This window comes from Delphinus delphis, chromosome 4 (assembly GCF_949987515.2).
Source record: "Delphinus delphis chromosome 4, mDelDel1.2, whole genome shotgun sequence".
In the NCBI taxonomy this organism is placed as follows: Eukaryota; Metazoa; Chordata; class Mammalia; order Artiodactyla; family Delphinidae; genus Delphinus; species Delphinus delphis.
In genome coordinates, this window is record NC_082686.1 from 119,275,209 (window position 1) to 119,293,794 (window position 18,586).

An 18,586-nucleotide genomic window follows, 5' to 3' on the forward strand; every position below is an offset into this window, starting at 1 on the left:
TCTTAAAGATTGTTCTGTATTTTTCTCATTTAAATACTAAAGGACTTGTATAATGCTATAAACTTCTTTATCCTTATGAAATAATATCATTTGGGTAAATTGTTTTTTCACTACGCTTATGTGCTGGTTTTGTCTGATTGTGGGAGAATAAAAATATTTTATGTAATTAACAAGTGACATACATTTGAATAGGCTTGAGCAAAGAATAGAACTCCAGGTATATTTATCATTTCAAATGCAAGGTCAACACAAGGACTGTTAATTTGCAGCCTTTCTGTGGAGTGCAAATGCTAAAATTGGAGCACTATTTTTAAAACTTTGAGACAAGGGATAGAAACCATTTTGAATATGGGAAAGGATATGCAGGATATCCAAAACCACAGAGAGTCAAAGCCAGCCATGACAGAATTAGCATTTTGCAGACTGGGGGTTATCCTTAAAAATCCTAAAAGGATTGTGTCATCTCTTTCAACACAAAATGAGTATGCCTGTAAATAGTATTAAATACAGTAAAACATTGTAACAGTGAGAATTCAATAAAAATGTGGACATGTATTTAATGCTAACATGTAAGAAATTGCATCCAGGAAGTAAGAATTCCATTTAAACCCAAAACAACCTAATTAAAAAATGAGCAGGGCTTCCCTGGTGGCTCAGTGGTTGGGAGTCCGCCTGCCGATGCAGGGGACACGGGTTCGTACCCCAGTCCGGGAAGATCCCACATTCTGTGGAGCGGCTGGGCCCGTGAGCCATGGCCGCTGAGCCTGCGCGTCCGGAGCCTGTGCTCCGCAACGGGAGAGGCCACAACCGTGAGAGGCCCGCGTACCGCAAAAAAAAAAAGGAAAAAAATAAATTATGTGCTGGGACTTTCCTGGTGGCTCAGTGGTTAAGAATCCACCTGCCAATGCAGGGGACACGGGTTCAATTCCTGGTCTGGGAAGATCTCACATGCTGCGGAGCAAATAAGCCCGTAAGCCACAACTACTGAGCCCGCATGCCACAACTACTGAAGCCCATGCACCTAGAGCCTATGCTCTGCAACAAGAGAAGCCAACGCAATGAGAAGCCTGCGCACCACAACAAAGAGTAGCCCCCACTCGCCGCAACTAGAGAAAGCCCTCGAGCAGCAACGAAGACCCAATGCACCCAGAAATAATAATAAAAAATAATAATAATAAAAAAAATTATGTGCTTAACCCCCAAATTAGGAATGTTCAGGGATGATGTTGAACCTCTTATATAAATATGTGTGTAAAAAAAGAGAATTTCCTGCTTAGCTTCAGTTCTTATTATCTTATAAAACGCTCATTTTCACTTTCTGAAATATGTATAACTTTAATGTAATTAGGTGTGTTTAAGAGGAATACATGATTTGTATTCATCTATAACTTTACATTGAATAGTCAAACTATGAAGTCATTTTAAAAATGAGTTGTTCTGCTATATATTAGAAGCGTTAAAAATGTAAGTAATTCTTGGGAATTCCCTGGTGGTCCAGTGGCTAGGACTCGTCACTTTCACTGTCTCGGCCCGAGTTCAATCCCTGGTCAGGGAACTAAGATCCCCGTAAGCCGTGTGGCACAGCCAAAAGAAAAAAAAAGTAAGTAATTCCATCTTGAAATATTTATCTACAGCAATAAACATGGATCTGTACAGAGCTTTATCTGTAAGGATGTTCATTTTAGCATTTGTTTATAATGCAAAATTGGAAGCAATGCAAATACCATAAAACAAGGGATTTACCAAATAAGTTATGACATAGTACTATGTGACCATTAAATATTCTGTTGATACATACAATGTATTAGTACAAAAAATTATAATATACTCAGATTTTCACCCCCCAGTAAAGGTACAGGTGCATTTGAAAAGCAAACCAGAAAGATGCAGATAAAATGTACTAGTTGATATTTCTGGATAGTAGGATTGTGGCTAATTTAAAATTTCTGATTTGGGCCTTTGCTACCAATTATTTTCTATAATGAATATCACATGCTTTCTTTTCTTACAACCCAGTTTTGCATCATTTTTGTTTGTTTGTTTGTTTTAGTTTGTCTCACCTGCTCAGAGTAAGAAGGGCCCTGCAGATCTGGGAAAGACCTAGCACAGGGAAAGGGAAAGGAGGTGGCAATGGTTGAATGCTGTAAAGTTAAACATTAGAGCCACAAGCTCCATCCAAGATGATCCAGCTCTAACTTTATTCTTTTTGTGGACATTATTCATGTCCTAAAATTTTACTTTCCAACCACACCCTTTATATTTTTAAATGCTATACTTTCCTCAACTTGAAATGCTTCTTTTACTGAAACAGTGGGTCAAATGTAAATGAAAATTATACAAACCATTGAGAAATGCCTATGCCCTGGATAAGCACAGGGTGTGGAAAACCGGTGTTTCTTCCCTTTACTGAACCTCAGTTATTGTCTGGCTCACCTGTGCTGGGAAAGAGTATTATCAGGGGATCTATTCCTAGTTGTTTCTCGTCAGCCAGACCTCTCAGGTGATTTCTTCTAGATATTTTACTGCCTGTGTCCTCTGTTACTGCTTACGTAAATGTTTCCAGAGGGCTAACGTTCTTTTTCTAACATTGCTTTTCCTAGATATAAAGACCTGAAGGTAGTCTTTCCTACTCAGAGATGGAGAACAGCACCACCACCATTTCTCGGGAGGAGCTGGAAGAACTACAAGAAGCATTTAATAAAATAGGTATGCTTGAGAAAAACTAAATACACAGTTACTATTCTGCTTGATACCAGCCTTCCAGGAATGGAACAATACCTTCTATTGCTTCCACCACCACCCCTTAACCCCCAGATTTATTCCTTTTTTTTTTTTCCCATCTGGGATTCACTGGATTCTTTCTTTCTTTCTGAAAGATAGACTAAGACTGGCTTGAATTTCTAGGAGAATTGGACTTTGAATTCTTTGATCATTTCTTTGCAGAGAATACACCAGGTTAATGAATGACAGTGTAACTAAATATGCTTAACATGATCTTCTCATTACAGAGAAAATATAGAAACACTTCCTTGTCTGTAAGCTGAACTCTGGCCTCCATGTGTTTGTCACGAACAATAACACATTTTGCCTTCATGCAGAATATTTTAAAATCTTGATATAGTTTTTATTTTTTATTTTATTTTTTAAAAATCTTTTTAAAAATTTATTTATTTAATTTTTTTCTTTTTGGCTGCATTGGGTCTTTGTTGCTACGTGCAGGCTTTCTCTAGTTGTGGCGAGCGGGGGCTACTCTTCGTTGCAGTGTGCAGGCTTCTCATTGCAGTGGCTTCTCGTTGCAGAGCACGGGCTCTAGGCACTTGGGCTTCAGTAGTTGTAGCATGCGGGCTCAGTAGTTGTGTCTCACGGGCTCTAGAGTGCAGGATCAGTAGTTGTGGTGCACAGGCTAAGCTGCTCTGCGGCATGTGGGATCTTCCTGGACCAGGGCTCGAACCCGTGTCCCCTGCATTGGCAGGCGGATTCTTAACCACTGTGCCACCAGGGAAGCCCTTGATATAATTTTTAAAGGCTATATGTCTTATTTTCCTTCTCCCTCATGCATAATTTAAAAAGCTTAGTGTTGCTTTTAAAGGTCACACCTCTTATATTTCTTCTTTCACTTTTAAAGCCATTCAGTGTTTTGTCTTTATGACATCATTTTGACAGCTTTGTCTTCTTCTTCCAAAAAATTCCCCCATCCTCTGTCAGATCACGATTCTTCTGCATTTTGCTTTTAGGAAACCCATGAGAATATGAATACCATCTTTTGCTCTAGTCTGTACATGCGTGCAAGTGAAAGGTGAACCTAGGGAAAGGTGAGTGTAGTGAATAGATATTGAGATGGTAACACCCTCAACCTTGCCCCTGCCTCAATGGGCTCCTTTGCTGGTGCATTAGAGCACTCTGGAAAGCAGAGTCAGAGGGTAGACCAGGGAGGATGGAATGATCACAGTTGGTCTTGTGCCTAGATTTCTCACAAACCTAGTGAATAATGACTAAAATTAATGTAGGTGAAATGCAGTGCAGAAGTTTCAGAGATCAAGATAAAGAAAGAAAGATTTAAGTTTTAAAAAATAAAGCTCTCTCTGAAAAAACAAATGAGTAAAGTTCTCAGGAAGCTCGTGACTTACAAACTGTTGTTATGAAATAAAGTGAATTCTACAAATCTCTGGGCCTTTCCACTTCTCCCTGCACAGCTGTTTCCAGAGTAACTCAGACCTTCAGAATACAGTCCACATGGTGGCCGCCTTAGGCTCGTTATTTTGCAGGCAGTAGAGCATTGCATGATTTCTAAAAAGTTATTGTTAAAAATACATTTTATGGAGTATTGTATGCAGTGCACAGTGTCTTTCCAAGACAAAAATTGGGCAATTATTGAAATGTTCTGCTCATTTCGAGCATTGAAACAGAGGAAGTAATAAAAATGTATCTCCTAGTTTGGTATTTTTCATTATTTTATAGGTACAGTTTGGCAGCTTGAATAAAAGTGCTACCTCGGTCTTAGTAAAACGAATGAATTAGTTCTATTTCACACACCAACTTTAATCTTTATATCTCATGGACATATAATCTTGCAATATTTATTTAATGATATTTTGAATAAATAATTCATTGATGGAACAGTTCTGACAGCAAGATAATTTGCTCTGTGTGAGGGAAGTGCTAACACTAGCAGAATTTATACTTCCTTACTTTATGTATAAGATAAATTTTTACTCATGAACTCAGTAATCCTCTGCTAATTTGTACCAAACAACTCTTCTCAGAGGCAGAGGGACATGCCCATCCAACCTTGCTAGATGGGATATTTTTGGGTCCCTAGGGAGAAGTGAGAGGTTAAAATATTTGTCTTTTTTTTCCCCAATTGTGGTAAAATATACATAAAATTTACCATTTTAACCATTTTCAAGTGTACAGTTTGTTGGCATTAAGTAGATTCACATTGTTATGCAACTCTCACCACCATCTATTTCTAGAACTTTTTCATCTTCCCAAACTGAAACTATACTCATTAAAAACTATTAAAGACTAACTCCTCAACAATCCTCCTCCCCCACATGCCTGCCCCCTGGGGTTACCACCATTCTACTTTGGTCTCTGTGAATTTGGCTACTCTAGGTAGCTCATATAAGTGGAATCATATAATATTTGTTTTTCTGTAACTGGCTTATTTCACTTAGCATAATGTCTTCAGGGTTCATCTATGTTGTAGCATGTGTCAGAATTTCCTTTTTAAGACGGAATAACATTCCACTGTATATCTCTACTACATTTTGTTTATCCATTCATCTGTTGATGGGCTTCTGAGTTGTTTCTACCCTATTGGCTATTGTGAGTAATGTTACTATGAACATGGGTGTACAAATATCTGTTCAAGTCTCTCTCTTCAGTTATTTTTGGTATATACTCAGAAGTGAAATTGCTGGATAATTTAATTCTGTTTAATTTTTTTGAGGAACTACCAGTTTCCAACAGTGGCTGCACCGTTTTAACTCCTACCAGCAATGCTCAAGGGTTCCAGTTTCTTCAAATCCATGCCAATGATTATTACTTTCTGTTTTTGTTTGTTTGTTTGTTTTTGTAACAGCTATCCTTATGAGTATAAAATATCTCATTGTGGTTTTGATTTGCATTTCCCTGATGATTAGTGATGTTGAATATCTTTTCATGTGCTTACTGGCTATTTGTATGTCTTCTTTGGAGAAATATCTATTCGAGTGTTTTGTCCATTTTTAAATCAGGTTGCTTGTTGTTTTGTTGTTGAGTTGTAGGAAAGCCTTGTCTCTTTTTAAACTGTGATTTTATGGCTATTTATCCTAAGGCTTGATTTCCTCATCTTTAAAATTAGAATAATATTATTAACTACCTCAAAGTTGTTGTAAGGATTTCATTAGATAAGTGAAGTTCTTAACAAATCACTTGACACAGAATATGTGCTCATTAAGTGGTATCTATTATTTCTTGTCATGTCACACCCAAACCACAGAGGTTGTAGGGATGGAGTTGAGATTTAAGCACACAGATCTGTCCATCTTCAGAGCCCTAACTCTTAATGATAGTTTAGCATGACGGATAGCATGTAAGTAACTTTTTCTTGATCTTGTTTATTTTTAAATACTCCCCACCACAGTGCTGGTAGGCAGTAAGTCTGCCTAGTCTATTTGTCTATTTCAGAATTATAGGAAACAATTCTGAACTGGTGATGTACTAAATAATGAGATTTTACTCTAAATTCAAAGAAAGCAATTATTGCAATTTCAAGCAATTTAGCTTCCTTTTGAGATTATAGCACTATTTTGGTTCTTGGTAGATTCTAGTTTAGAAATTTTTCATCATTCTGAACAGTATTAATTCTAAAACTTGTGTATGAGAGTTTAAAAGAAAAGTTTCTGTCTTGTAATTCATTCAGTTTTAGTGTTGATAGCTCTTATACTGAGAGGAAAGAGAAATATAGGAAACAAAGCAACTACTACCAGATGAGTAAAGAGAGCCTATACAAGGTGGATCCAGGCAACTAACCAAACAATCCAAAGCCCTGTTGCCAACTCTGGCCAGAAGTGTTTTGTGTTGCCTTTGTTCTGTGCCAAGAATCGATATCCAGTCTCTAGGGAAAACCCAGGGAAGCGTATCTCAGTGATGATGTGAAAACACCTGGAAACCTATTTCCAAAAGTCCAAATGTAGGTGTGAAATTATTTCTTGAACACTTAATCTCAAAATGACATCAAACATCATTCGGCCTACATAATGGTATCATAAATACCTAATGAAGAAGCAGTGAATTATTGACAAGTGAAACAGAACTGTCACCAAGTGAAATGTAGACCAGAAGTGCCTTATGTGTATTTTACATGATGCACATATTTTATATGGAATGTGGGACCAGATTTCCATTTCGTAAATTACATAAAGAAGTCAAAGTCTGGGTGGGTGTTCCCCTATGACCGATGCTGCTATATTTCTTACTAGATATCTGAGACCTCCCCATGCTTAATTCTTTGAAACTTAGTCATGTGCTAAACCTGAGTTTTTCATCTGTCAGCACAATGTCCTTATTATACACTTAAAATACATATGGTAGCCCTAAATCTATGGGGGTAAAGTTCATTAAATATGAATTTTTTTGGTAAAGTATATAGTATACCTTGTACAATTCAGGTGTAGGAGAAAAGATTACTGCCACTTGTGAAACAAACCTGAAATGTTCTGCCTGCCTGTGATCTCCCAAACAGCCTTCTTTTTTTTTTTTCTTTTAATATTTATTTATTTGGCTACGTTGGGTCTTAGTTGCAGCATGCAGGCTCTTCATTGCGGCATGCAGGCTTCTCTCTAGTTGTGGTGCGTGGGCTCCAGAGTGCGTGGGCTCAGTGGTTGCAGCACACGGGCTTAGTTGTCCTGTGGCATGTGGGATCTTAGGTCCCCAAGCAGGGATCGAACCCGCATCCCCTGCACTGGAAGGCGGATTCTTAACCACTGGACCACCAGGGAAGTCCCCAAACAGCCTTCTGAGTGCAGATCTCCAACAGGGTACAAGTGATATTTGATAGCTCATAATTTATCTTTTTAGATATTGACAACAGTGGGTATGTCAGTGACTATGAACTCCAGGACCTGTTTAAGGAAGCAAGCCTTCCTCTGCCTGGCTACAAGGTTCGCGAAATCGTGGAGAAAATTCTAGCAGTTGCTGACAACAACAAAGATGGGAAAATCAGCTTCGAAGAGTTTGTGTCAGTAAGTAATCTAAATGCTCTCCTGGCTACTGATTGTTTTGCTTCAAGCAGAATTTCAGTAATGTCATTGCTCTTTTTGGTTAAATCTGGCTTCAGAGACCAGATAATGCACTGCTTTAAAGTGATGATGATGATGATAACAATAATAACAATAATTTCCACAGATAATTCATAAAACAAAGGAAAAAATTATTCTCAAATTGTTGGAATTGAAGTCAGGTTTAGATAATAATCTTTCATGCCCTACTAAAACTACAGTTGAATTTAAATGCTTATTGACTATCTCTGTATGCAGAATATTTTCGTATCTTAGTACTTGGTCTTGTGAAGTGGAATATTTTTTTGTAACTGAAATAGCTAAGGTATGGAAGATATACCTCCTAGAAACCGGTTGTTTCCTTGTGATTGGTTATATCTTCAGTTTTGGTAAAGCCACCGGGTGAATTTTGATGCCAACTGTGGTTTCTTTATTAAACTACCTTGAGACTCAGGGAACTGAAGAAGATGCAAAATAATATATGACTCCACCAATAAAAGAAAAATAGAACCGAATATTGTGTATCAGGTATTTCAGGCCTCTCAGGCTGAGAGAGATGACTGAGTTGCCATTGCCAGCTGGCGCTTGAGGAAGAGCTGTCACTACCTTCCATCAACACCACCATGACTGTGTTTTTCATATGAAAATTAATGAACTAATTTATTCACTAATATAATTGAATAAATATTTATGAAATAGAAATTGTCTGCTTTTGCATTCTTTATTCATCTGGCAAATATCTGAGCTCCTTTCTTGCCAGGAACTCAGGCACTGTGAGTAATGTGATGAACAAAAAGAGATGTAGCGCCAGCTTTCATGGAGTTTACAGGTGGAGGGGAAGACAGAATCACACAGATGGATAAAAGATAACTGTGATAAATGCTGTGACAGAGCAGGACAGGTCCCTTGAAAGTTTGTAGTAGGAGGAAGTGAACTTGGTGGGGATTTAGGGAACTCAGAGATTCAGGGAAATGGAAGACTGTCCCTGAAGCTGTGAAGACTGAGTTGCGATCTGAAGGAACAGATAAAAGGGGCAGGTGGGAGAAATGAGTACTGTGCAAGACAGGCAGAGGTAACAGCATGTGTAGAGCCTCTGTGCCTTTAGGGATGGTGAGTGCTCTCAAGCACTTGAAAAAAACATCAGTGTGTCTGGAGCTGAGATGCTAAGGGTTAGGAATGCGGCTAGAGAAGTGAGTCAGGTCGTCAGGGTCTTGTAGGATTTTTGTTTTTATCCTAAGAGCAGTAGGAAGCCAGTGGAATAGAGTATGAATTGACATGATCAGATTTGCATTTTTTAAAACTCACTTTGTCTGCTGCATGGAGAACTGATTGAATTCAGTTTATCCAGGCTCTAGGGTAGCCAGTGACAGAGGGCCTGACAGAGGGCGTTTCTCTCTACGCCTGTGTAATTTCCAACAAAAGCTGACTTCTTGACTTTAACATATATACGTTTGAGTTGTTCAGATGGGATAATATCTTTGTTAAGGCATTTTAAAATCTTCATCATGTAGCTAGTTATGCTTTAGTTTTTAGTACAAAAGACCATGGCAAGTCTAGGCGAACAGTTTCAGTGTGTACACTTTGAGTTTAATTATAGGTTGGGGTGCAAACATTTGTCCATTTTGTGTTGTTATAAAATGACATGAGAGTTATCTGTCTACACGAGCAATACGTGCAAGAACAACTGATTAGTGTTTATTTCGATGTCATTCCGAATAAATAACTATCCTTTACGTTGCACGGATTTTAATGGTTATTTAATCAAGAGTCAATTTTACTTCTCTCCCATTGCAGCTAATGCAAGAGTTAAAAAGCAAAGACATCAGCAAAACATTCAGAAAAATAATTAACAAAAGAGAAGGGATTACTGCTATTGGAGGAACTTCATCCATTTCCAGTGAGGGCACACAGCATTCTTATTCAGGTAACCAACCGCCTGCTCCAAATTTAATCTTTCAATCATTGGTTCATTCAACAAGTCCTGTATGTCATCAAATCTAAGATGCCATTTACTGTAATTCGCACCATTGTTTTATGTGTCCTTGAGGGAAAATGAGACTAAATTATAAAGTGCCATCAGATTTGAAATGTGTCATAATTTCAGAGGCATCAGAATGCAAAATCCTAGAATTTATGGTAAGTAACAATAAATGAGTTTTTACTATGTGTCAGGAACAGTGGATAACAGAATTAGAAACAGCAAAGTAGAAGTTATTTATATTTCAGCACTGAATGTGTTTAATCATGACCTTGGAATGGATTTTTCATCCTGACCCGTGAGATGAGTTTACTTTAGACCTATTTTAGGGATGGTGGAGAGGTTTATTGCGAGGACTTTCCATTTTGGGGAACTGAGATTCCTGATTCATCTTTTATCAAGCAACCAAATGACTGGTAGAGCACAGCACCTGATTTGCTTGATCTGATAGGATCACTGGATTGTTGCCCAGTGGGAAATCCAGAGTCGCATTAACTCCTAAGAGGAGATGGCTTGCCCCATGCTAAGCTTGCTTCTCAGGATCAAGATGCCTAAAAACCTTTGGCCAAGTTCCTTTTGTTCATGTTAACATAATTAGAACTATGCTTTTAAAATTTTTGATAAAAAACTCACTTTAACTTTCCCCCCTCTTTCTTCCTTTGAGATCTGAATTTGTTAATTATCCTCTTGGTTCTCTTCCTTTCTAAATGGATTTTCCTCCAACAGTATACTCACACTTCTCCTACTCATTGTATATATTTTCCTAACTTTTTCCCACCAGGGAAGTGTAGTGGGGAAGGCAGTGGTCTATAACTCCATTTCTTGAAAGGTACTTACTCCTTAACTCTATTTCTGCCTGTCCATTCTAATGAAATGGCTTCTCCATTAAAAAAAAAACAACTTTTTATTAAGGTATCGTATGCATTTAGCAAAGTACTGTGATCTTACATATACAGCTCAATGAGTTTTCACATGTGTATACATCATGTAGCTGCATTCATGCAACTGCCAACCAGATCAAAACACAACATTTCTATCACCTGAGTGTCTCCCTCTTGCCTCTAACAGTAACTGTCCACTTTCTGATGTCTATCACCGTAGATTATTTTTTTAGCTTGTTTATTGAGGTACAAGATGCACAGAGTAAAGTGCATACAGTGCCCTATTCTTAAGTATAATGGGAAGATTTTTTTAACCTATGAATACACCCATGTAACCATTATTTAGAACCAGATACAGAACATTTAATGGCTTTGAAAAAAAGAACAGCTTGGGCTTCCCTGGTGGCGCAGTGGTTGGGAGTCCGCCTGACGATGCAGGGGACGCGGGTTTGTGCCCCAGCCCTGGAAGATCCCACATGCCGCAGAGTGGGTGGGCCCGTGAGTCATGGCCACTGAGCCTGTGCGTCCGGAGCCTGTGCTCCGCAACGGGAGAGGCCACAGCAGTGAGAGCCCGAGAACCGCAAAAAAAAAAAAAAAAAAGAACAGCTTTATTTGAGATATAATTGAGATACCATAAATTCATCCTTTGAAAGTATAGTTCAGTAGTTTTTAATATATTCAGAGTTGTACAGTCATTAGCACCCTGTAATTTTAGAACACTTTCATTACTCCATAGAGAAACCCCATGCTCACTAGCAGCCACTCCCCATTTCTCCCTCCCCCCAGGCTCTGGCAACCATTAATCTACTTTTTATTTGTATAGATTTGCCTATTCTGGAAATTTCATGTGAATGAAATTATACAGTAGTGGCCTTTCACTTGACGGGCTTCTTCCCTGACATAATATTTTCAAGTATCATTCATGTTGTGGCATGTATCGTACTTCATTCTTTTTTATTGCTGAATAATTTCTGTTCTGTGGCTAATATCATGTTTTGTTTATCCTTTCATCAGCTGATAGATTTTTGGGTTGTTTCCACTTTTCGGTTATTATGAATAATTCTGTATGAACACTAGTGTACACATTTTTTGTGTGGACATATGCTTTGAATTCTCTTAGGTATATACCTAGGAGTGGTCTTTTGGTAACTCTGTGTTTAACATTTTAAAGAACTGCCAAACTGTTTTCCAAAGTGGCCACACATGTACATTCCCATGAGCAAGGTATGACACTTGTTATTGTCTATTTTGTTTATTACAGCCATCCAGTAGTTGGGAAGTGGTGTCTCATTCCTGGTTCCTATACCTGGAACACATTTCCTTTCCCTGACCATCTACACCTATTGAATATCTATCTTTCAAATAGTACCTTCTCCATAAAGCCTTTTCTTGATCAACCTAATGAGAAATGATTCTTTCCTTAAATTCCCTGAAACATTACTTGTATCACTCTTGTGGTATGTTCATTTCCCTTTAGTTGCATTTCTTCGTATATCTGTTTTATCTTATCACTACCCTAAAAATTCCTTGATGAGAGGTACAGTATCTTAGTGATCTTTAAATCCCTAGATTCTAAGTCCCTAAGCAGGTATGTATAGTGAGGTAAGAAGATAAGAAGGCAGATAATGATACCTACAGAAGTAAATGTTTGTGTCTTTATTGATTGTGTGTGTGTGTTGGATTGAATTTGGGGGTATCTACCAAATATGCCCTTAGGAAAATTACCTAGTTCTAGGAATTGGGGCAATAAAGAGAAAGGCCAGCTACCCTGTGATGGAAATGATTTTCCTTTAAGTTTTATATTGTTAAATCATTTTTATATTTACATAATAATAATGAGGCAGTAGACCATTTTTCCTTTAAGTTCCTTCCTATTTTCCCCACTGCATAGCCCAACAATTTTTTCTGCCTAAAGATCACTGTTTTTATGCTGGAAGCCATGGATTGAGAAGTTGAGGATGAAGATGGCTGAGAATAGGACTGGTATCTAGATGTGTCAGTTTTCTTTTCTTTTTTTTTTTTTACTTTTTATTATTATTATTATTATTATTATTATTTTTTTGCGGTACGCGGGCCTCTCACTGTTGCGGCCTCTCCCGCTGCGGAGCACAGGCTCCGGACGCGCAAGCTCAGCCGCTCCACGGCATGTGGGATCTTCCCGGACCGGACACGAACCCGCGTCCGCTGCATCCGCAGGCGGACTCTCAACCACTGCGCCACCAGGGAAGCCCCTTTTTATTATTTTTTAAATAAATTTATTGATTTATTTTTGGCTGCGTTGGGTCTTCATTTCTTATAATAATAGAAATTCTACAGAAATGGAGCTATTTTATTCATTCAAATAACTTTTTTCTTTTTTGAAATTTATTTTTATAATGGGGTTTAGCTGATTTTCACTGCTATGTTTATGCCGCTCTACACACACTTGGTTCTCTTGCGGAGACATACCAACACATAGGTTTTAAGATTCTTACTAGTCTGATATATTCCTCTGCGGTGAATAGGGGGTGTTGAGTCCAGTTCATTGAGCAAGGAGTAGGTCTTGTCTATTACATATTTGATTTATGGAACGGTATCTGTGCTAATTTCAAACTCTGGTTTTATGCATCACCCCACCTCACCTTTCCCCTTGAGCAGGCATAAGTGTGTTTTCTAAATGTGAGACTCTGTTCTGTTTTGTAATTCAGTTCATTGTAGCCATGTTTACATTCCCTCTATAAGTGATATCTCATGATAAGTTTCTCTTTCTGTGTGGCTTATTTCACTTAGAATCATCATACCTAAATCCACTCATGCTGCTACTGGCCTTATGACATTGATTTCATGGCTGAGTGATAGTCCATTGTACATAAGTACCACAACTTCTTTATCCATTTTTCTCTTTCCTGGGATATTTAAGGTGCACCGAAGTCGAGGTTCTTGTAAACAGAGCATCCCTAAACTTTGGGGTGGCTCTGTCTTGTTGATTTTTATTTTTCTCAAGATATACGCCCATGAGTGGAAGTGCCCTATGCTCTCTAGCTCTGTTTTTTAGATGTTTTAGGAAACACCATACACTTCTCCAGAGTGGCTGTTTGCAATTTACATCCCACCCATCAGGGTAACAAGGCTCCCTGTTCTCCATGGCCTGTCCTGCCTTTCTGGTTTTTACACTTTTTTCGGATGACCCTTTTTAAATTTTTTTTTTTAACATCTTTATTGGAGTATAATTGCTTTACAATGGTGTGTTAGTTTCTGCTTTATAACAAAGTGAATCAGTTATACATATACATATGTTCCCATATCCCTGCCCTCTTGCGTCTCCCTCTCTCCCATCCTCCCTATCCCACCCCTCTAGGTGGTCACAAAGCACCGAGCTGATCTCCCTGTGCTATGCAGCTGCTTCCCACTAGCTATCTACCTTACGTTTGGTAGTGTATATATGTCCGTGCCTCTCTCTCGCTTTGCATTCAAATAACTCTTGATTAAAACTAGTATTTCTGTTGTAAGTTCCAAATCACAACTCTATGAAAGTTTTTTGGGGGGCAGGTGGAATTTATTGATGTGGTTATTTGTTTCTTGTATTTCCCCCCCGGCATATATGAGTATGTGTGTGTGTGTGTGTGTGTGTGTGTAATCTGACCGCTGGTGTTTGGTTCCTGATCCACTAGCTCTCAGAAGGAATATATATTTGGAAAGATTTTAGAATCAAACCGAATATTTATTGTGCTAACTTAAGGTATATGACTTACTCTTCCGTGATATATCAGATGAAAAAAGTGGAATGAATTCCCCTTTTTCTTTAAACCTACGCCCTCTTAAACCCTTTATTGTTTCAGTAAGGTTTTAAAAATTGGCATTTATTATTTTTGAACAGAAATTTAAAATTATATTTTTGCGGTGCAATTAATTTTGTGAAATGAGGTATGCCAGCTAAGATTTTCTGTTTTCAGAGGAAGAAAAAGTGGCTTTTGTTAACTGGATAAACAAAGCCCTGGAGAATGACGCTGACTGTAAGCATCTCATACCTATGAATCCCAATGATGGCAGTCTTTTCAAATCACTTGCCGATGGCATCCTTCTTTGGTGAGTTGAGCATTGCGTTAAGGGAGCTATGTTCTTACTGTCCACTGAAGAGCATTCAGTAAAAACTACAATTCAGTGAATCCATTGTCTTTTGAAATTAGTCAACAAGTAGCTACATTAGTCTTGAAATTTTTATATTTTATATATATTATATAGAAAATCAAGTACTATATATTTTCCAACATTTTCTTTCAAATGCAATCTCTTATTTGGGATCTTTTTCCTGTTTCCTTAACGATGCCAGGAAACTTTTGAGTTACTCCTCTGATGCATTTAATAATGTTCACAGGGTTTCTTTCTTTTCTTTTTTTTTTTTGGCCGTGCCATGCAGCTTGCAGGATCTTAGTTCCCCGACCAGGGATTGAACCTGGTCCTGCTGGCAGTGAAAGCATGGAGTCCTAACCACTGGACTGCCAGGGAATTCCCCATTGTTTCTTTCTTCACTTCTCAGTGTGGGGCTGTTGATCATGGACTGGGACAGGAACATGAGGAAATATAATAGAACTATATATCTCATTTGTGCTTAAATCAGATTAACATTTTAATTCAATCTTGTCATATCCATGGCTCTTTGCAATCTATTTCTGCTCACTAGATTGTAAACTCTCTAAGGGCATGTCTTTGTCCTTGTTGTGTGTACTAAAGTCCCAGCATACTTCTTTGAACAAAGCAGATATCTCTTATTTTTTAAGTTTATAAAAAAACAGAAGACTTTCAAAGAAGAAAACCACAAATATTCTTAGCACCCATAAATAGCTATTATTGCTATTCTGGCACATTTCCTCAGTCTTTTTTCTGTGTTTTTTAGTTAAAAATAAAAAACTATCCATGAGTACAGGATATTAGTTTTTAGGACATTACATATAACAATATACCTTGAATTCTACCTACAAGTCTGATCTGTTCCTCTGACCTTCAGAGGAAATTCCTATTATGAATTGAATGGGTATTTTCTTACCTTTATTAAAATACAGAGATAAAATTTATATTAGTTTCTTTTAAAATGTTTGAATTACTGAAATTTCAGACCAAGTCTCTGGCTCTTCATCTTTCTGCAGCAACAGTAATTTTAACGCTGTTCATATCACTTTATGAAATTAGCCTTCTTGAGGATTTTTTTATTCAACATTTCAGGCTGCTGAATGTTGATGATCATTAAAGGAAATAAAGGCAAGATTCACATAAAGAAAATGCAAGAGTGTTTGAAAACAGTTAGAAGGAAATGCTAAGATTACAATTGCAGTGAATGATGAATGTGTTTTAGGTTAGGGAATATTTCTTAGAATTTTAAAATTAAGTCCCTGATATGAATTATAGTATAATTTTCAAAGAAATGGATGGTTACTTTTCAAAATTTAACTTTATTGTCTACTTGCAAAAATAAACTGAAAACATTTCTGGGAGTCTTAAACTAAATTATTCCCATTTTCTCTTTAGTAAAATGATCAACTTATCTGAACCAGATACAATTGATGAAAGAGCGATTAATAAGAAGAAGCTCACCCCTTTCACTATTTCTGTAAGTATTTGTCCTTTGCTAGTAATCATGTTACTGTAAGGATCATGGGTCCCTTATTAATGGATCTTTAGGCCCAGGCAAATCCTTTGATTTAACATAATTTTGGTTTCCTATTAAAAACTAGGTTTTTACTAAGTAAAAATTCAGCTGCATTTTTTAATGAAGAAATTAAGATTCAAAGTACGTTGGATGAAATTTAAAGTAGTGTCCAGATTATGTTCCTCAACTATTGTAGTTACTGAGTTATTTTTATTAATGAATATTCGCTTGATGCCAGTGTTTTTGTTGGTTGATTGAGACAAGAATACTCCATAGTTTTACCACATGTTTTACCATTTCACAAAATTTTCGCTATTCTTTCTGTACTAGATGGTTCTGTAGTCAGCTTCTCCATTCAGATCTTGTTAAAGTCCGGGAATTTATAGTCACCACACTTTTCCCCTCAAAATCTCTAGATCAATAGGGGAATATCAGTATCTACTCAGTACATACTAGGTACCAGTCGCTGTTCTGAACACACCACATGAATTATCCCTTTGACTTCTCCCAGCAGCCTTAAAGTAAGGTGGATGCTATGATTTTACAGATGAGGAAACCGAGGCACTGAGAGGTTGCACAGTGGCCGACGCAGGATCTGGTCCCAGTAGTCTAGCTCCAGAGCCCATCCTTTTAATCACCAAGCTATACTGCCACTCTCACGTGGTGGTAGTAATAAGCAACTAAGTTAATGTGCTAGTCACAGCTGTAGCTATTAAAAGTGAGCTACTGCTAGGCTGTTTCCTTTATTTCTATTGGCAGGTATAATTCTTGATTTTGCTAAGGTTGTTAAGGCTCTTCTATAAGGAAGCTATGACCTTGGAGTAGTGATATGTGGTTAGTCTCAGACTATCCAGGGGTCCTCCCATTTCCCGTTATTCTTGAGTAGTACAGAATTTGCTGTTGACTAACACGGCTTTCTTGCCCCCATTTTCCAATAATGTTACATATTCCAAGCAGAAACTACCATTCTTGAAGAAGCCCCTTTCTGACTGCAATTGCCAGAAGTTTATTCTCCTTCATATCTTGTGTCAGGATGTTTCCTCTAATATCTATCATTGTTGAAAATATACATCTTATTTTTAGAATGCATGTGTCACACCATTTTTTATGGCCCTGAATCTGAAATGCAACATTTCTTACTATTGTATAAATTAATTGTACGGTTTTACTTTTAATACTTATATGCAGTGCATTGGAGAAAATGAAGAAAAATATTCTGTAACTATTTTTGCAGTACTATAGGATGGGTCTGAGGGGCTAAGTTTTTTATACTTCTGTTTTTAGAGATAGCATTCTTCCAATATGAGTAGGGATAATAGTCGAGGTCTCTAAGATGCTTGAAAAAGTGTACTAATGTAGAATGAGAAAAGATAGCCCTCTGGGAAGGGGCAAAGTGTTACTGTGGTTATTAAATCTGTTTTGTTTATTCAGTAATTTTAGAGCTCTGGGAATAGATCTGCTAGACAGCTACCCGTTTCCCATGAAACTTTATCTCGAAGAAGCCTAATTCATTTGTAAAAGATTGTGATAATATAGTTTTTCGCCTCATGATGATAGGTTGGTAAAGTATCATGATGTATGAAAGAAGAGAAATATAAAAGGATGAAAATGACATATAATAACTATGAAAGCAAGGGAAAGAGATCAGGTAGCTAAGAGCAGGACTCATTTATGATCTTGGATACTTGGTCATCTCTCTTTCTACCCAATGTGTTGCTGAGCTGCATTCTTTTGATTGTTTGTCATTATTGAAAGAAAAATAATTATATGAGTAAGAGTCAAACAGATGGCAATGATTTAGGGACCTAAAAGTCAGGAAACTAACACAAGAGTAGGTATAGGAGATTGAATCTGTTCCTTATAAATGTAAAAAATCCATTGCAATTGATATACTCACATATATACAAGGTGTGTATGTATATACTTTACACTTACATATGTTTACAAATGTACACACACATATATGACCTTAATTTCAATTACACTTTAAGTAGGGAAAACATAAAGCTCATTTGGACATTACAAATGCAGTGAAAGTGATGGTATGTAAAATAAGGATGAAATCTGAATAACAAAGAATGCCTTTGTCCTTACCCGATAAGTGTTTAGCACAGCCCTCTAAAAAAAAATCATTCACAAAGTGGACTCATCTGGAATTGAAGCTTTATTGGAAACGAAAATTTGCAAAGTGGTATGAATTAAAAGAAAGAAAACTTGCAATCCCTATTTGAGACTGTTAGTAAAGAGTTGGATAGTTAATCAAAATAGAAGGGACATGAGAAACCATCTCACACAGCAGTGTAAATTTTTCTGCCTGGTAAAGTGGGCTCTATCTTAGACG

The 18,586-nt window shown here is 37.4% G+C and overlaps 1 protein-coding gene across 4 annotated transcripts in view; it reads left to right on the forward strand.

Annotated features, from left to right (window-relative positions):
• The window catches only part of PLS1 (plastin 1), a 106,685-nt gene that overhangs the window by 52,750 nt on the left and 35,349 nt on the right, over nt 1-18,586 (forward strand). For all 4 annotated transcript variants that reach the window (XM_060011369.1, XM_060011370.1, XM_060011371.1 and 1 more), the window contains 5 exons: nt 2,601-2,706; nt 7,564-7,727; nt 9,558-9,687; nt 14,555-14,687; nt 16,125-16,206. In XM_060011369.1, the coding sequence (XP_059867352.1) occupies nt 2,637-2,706; nt 7,564-7,727; nt 9,558-9,687; nt 14,555-14,687; nt 16,125-16,206 (579 nt within the window). In that variant the 5' untranslated portion in view covers nt 2,601-2,636. The remainder of the gene's footprint in view (nt 1-2,600; nt 2,707-7,563; nt 7,728-9,557; nt 9,688-14,554; nt 14,688-16,124; nt 16,207-18,586) is intronic.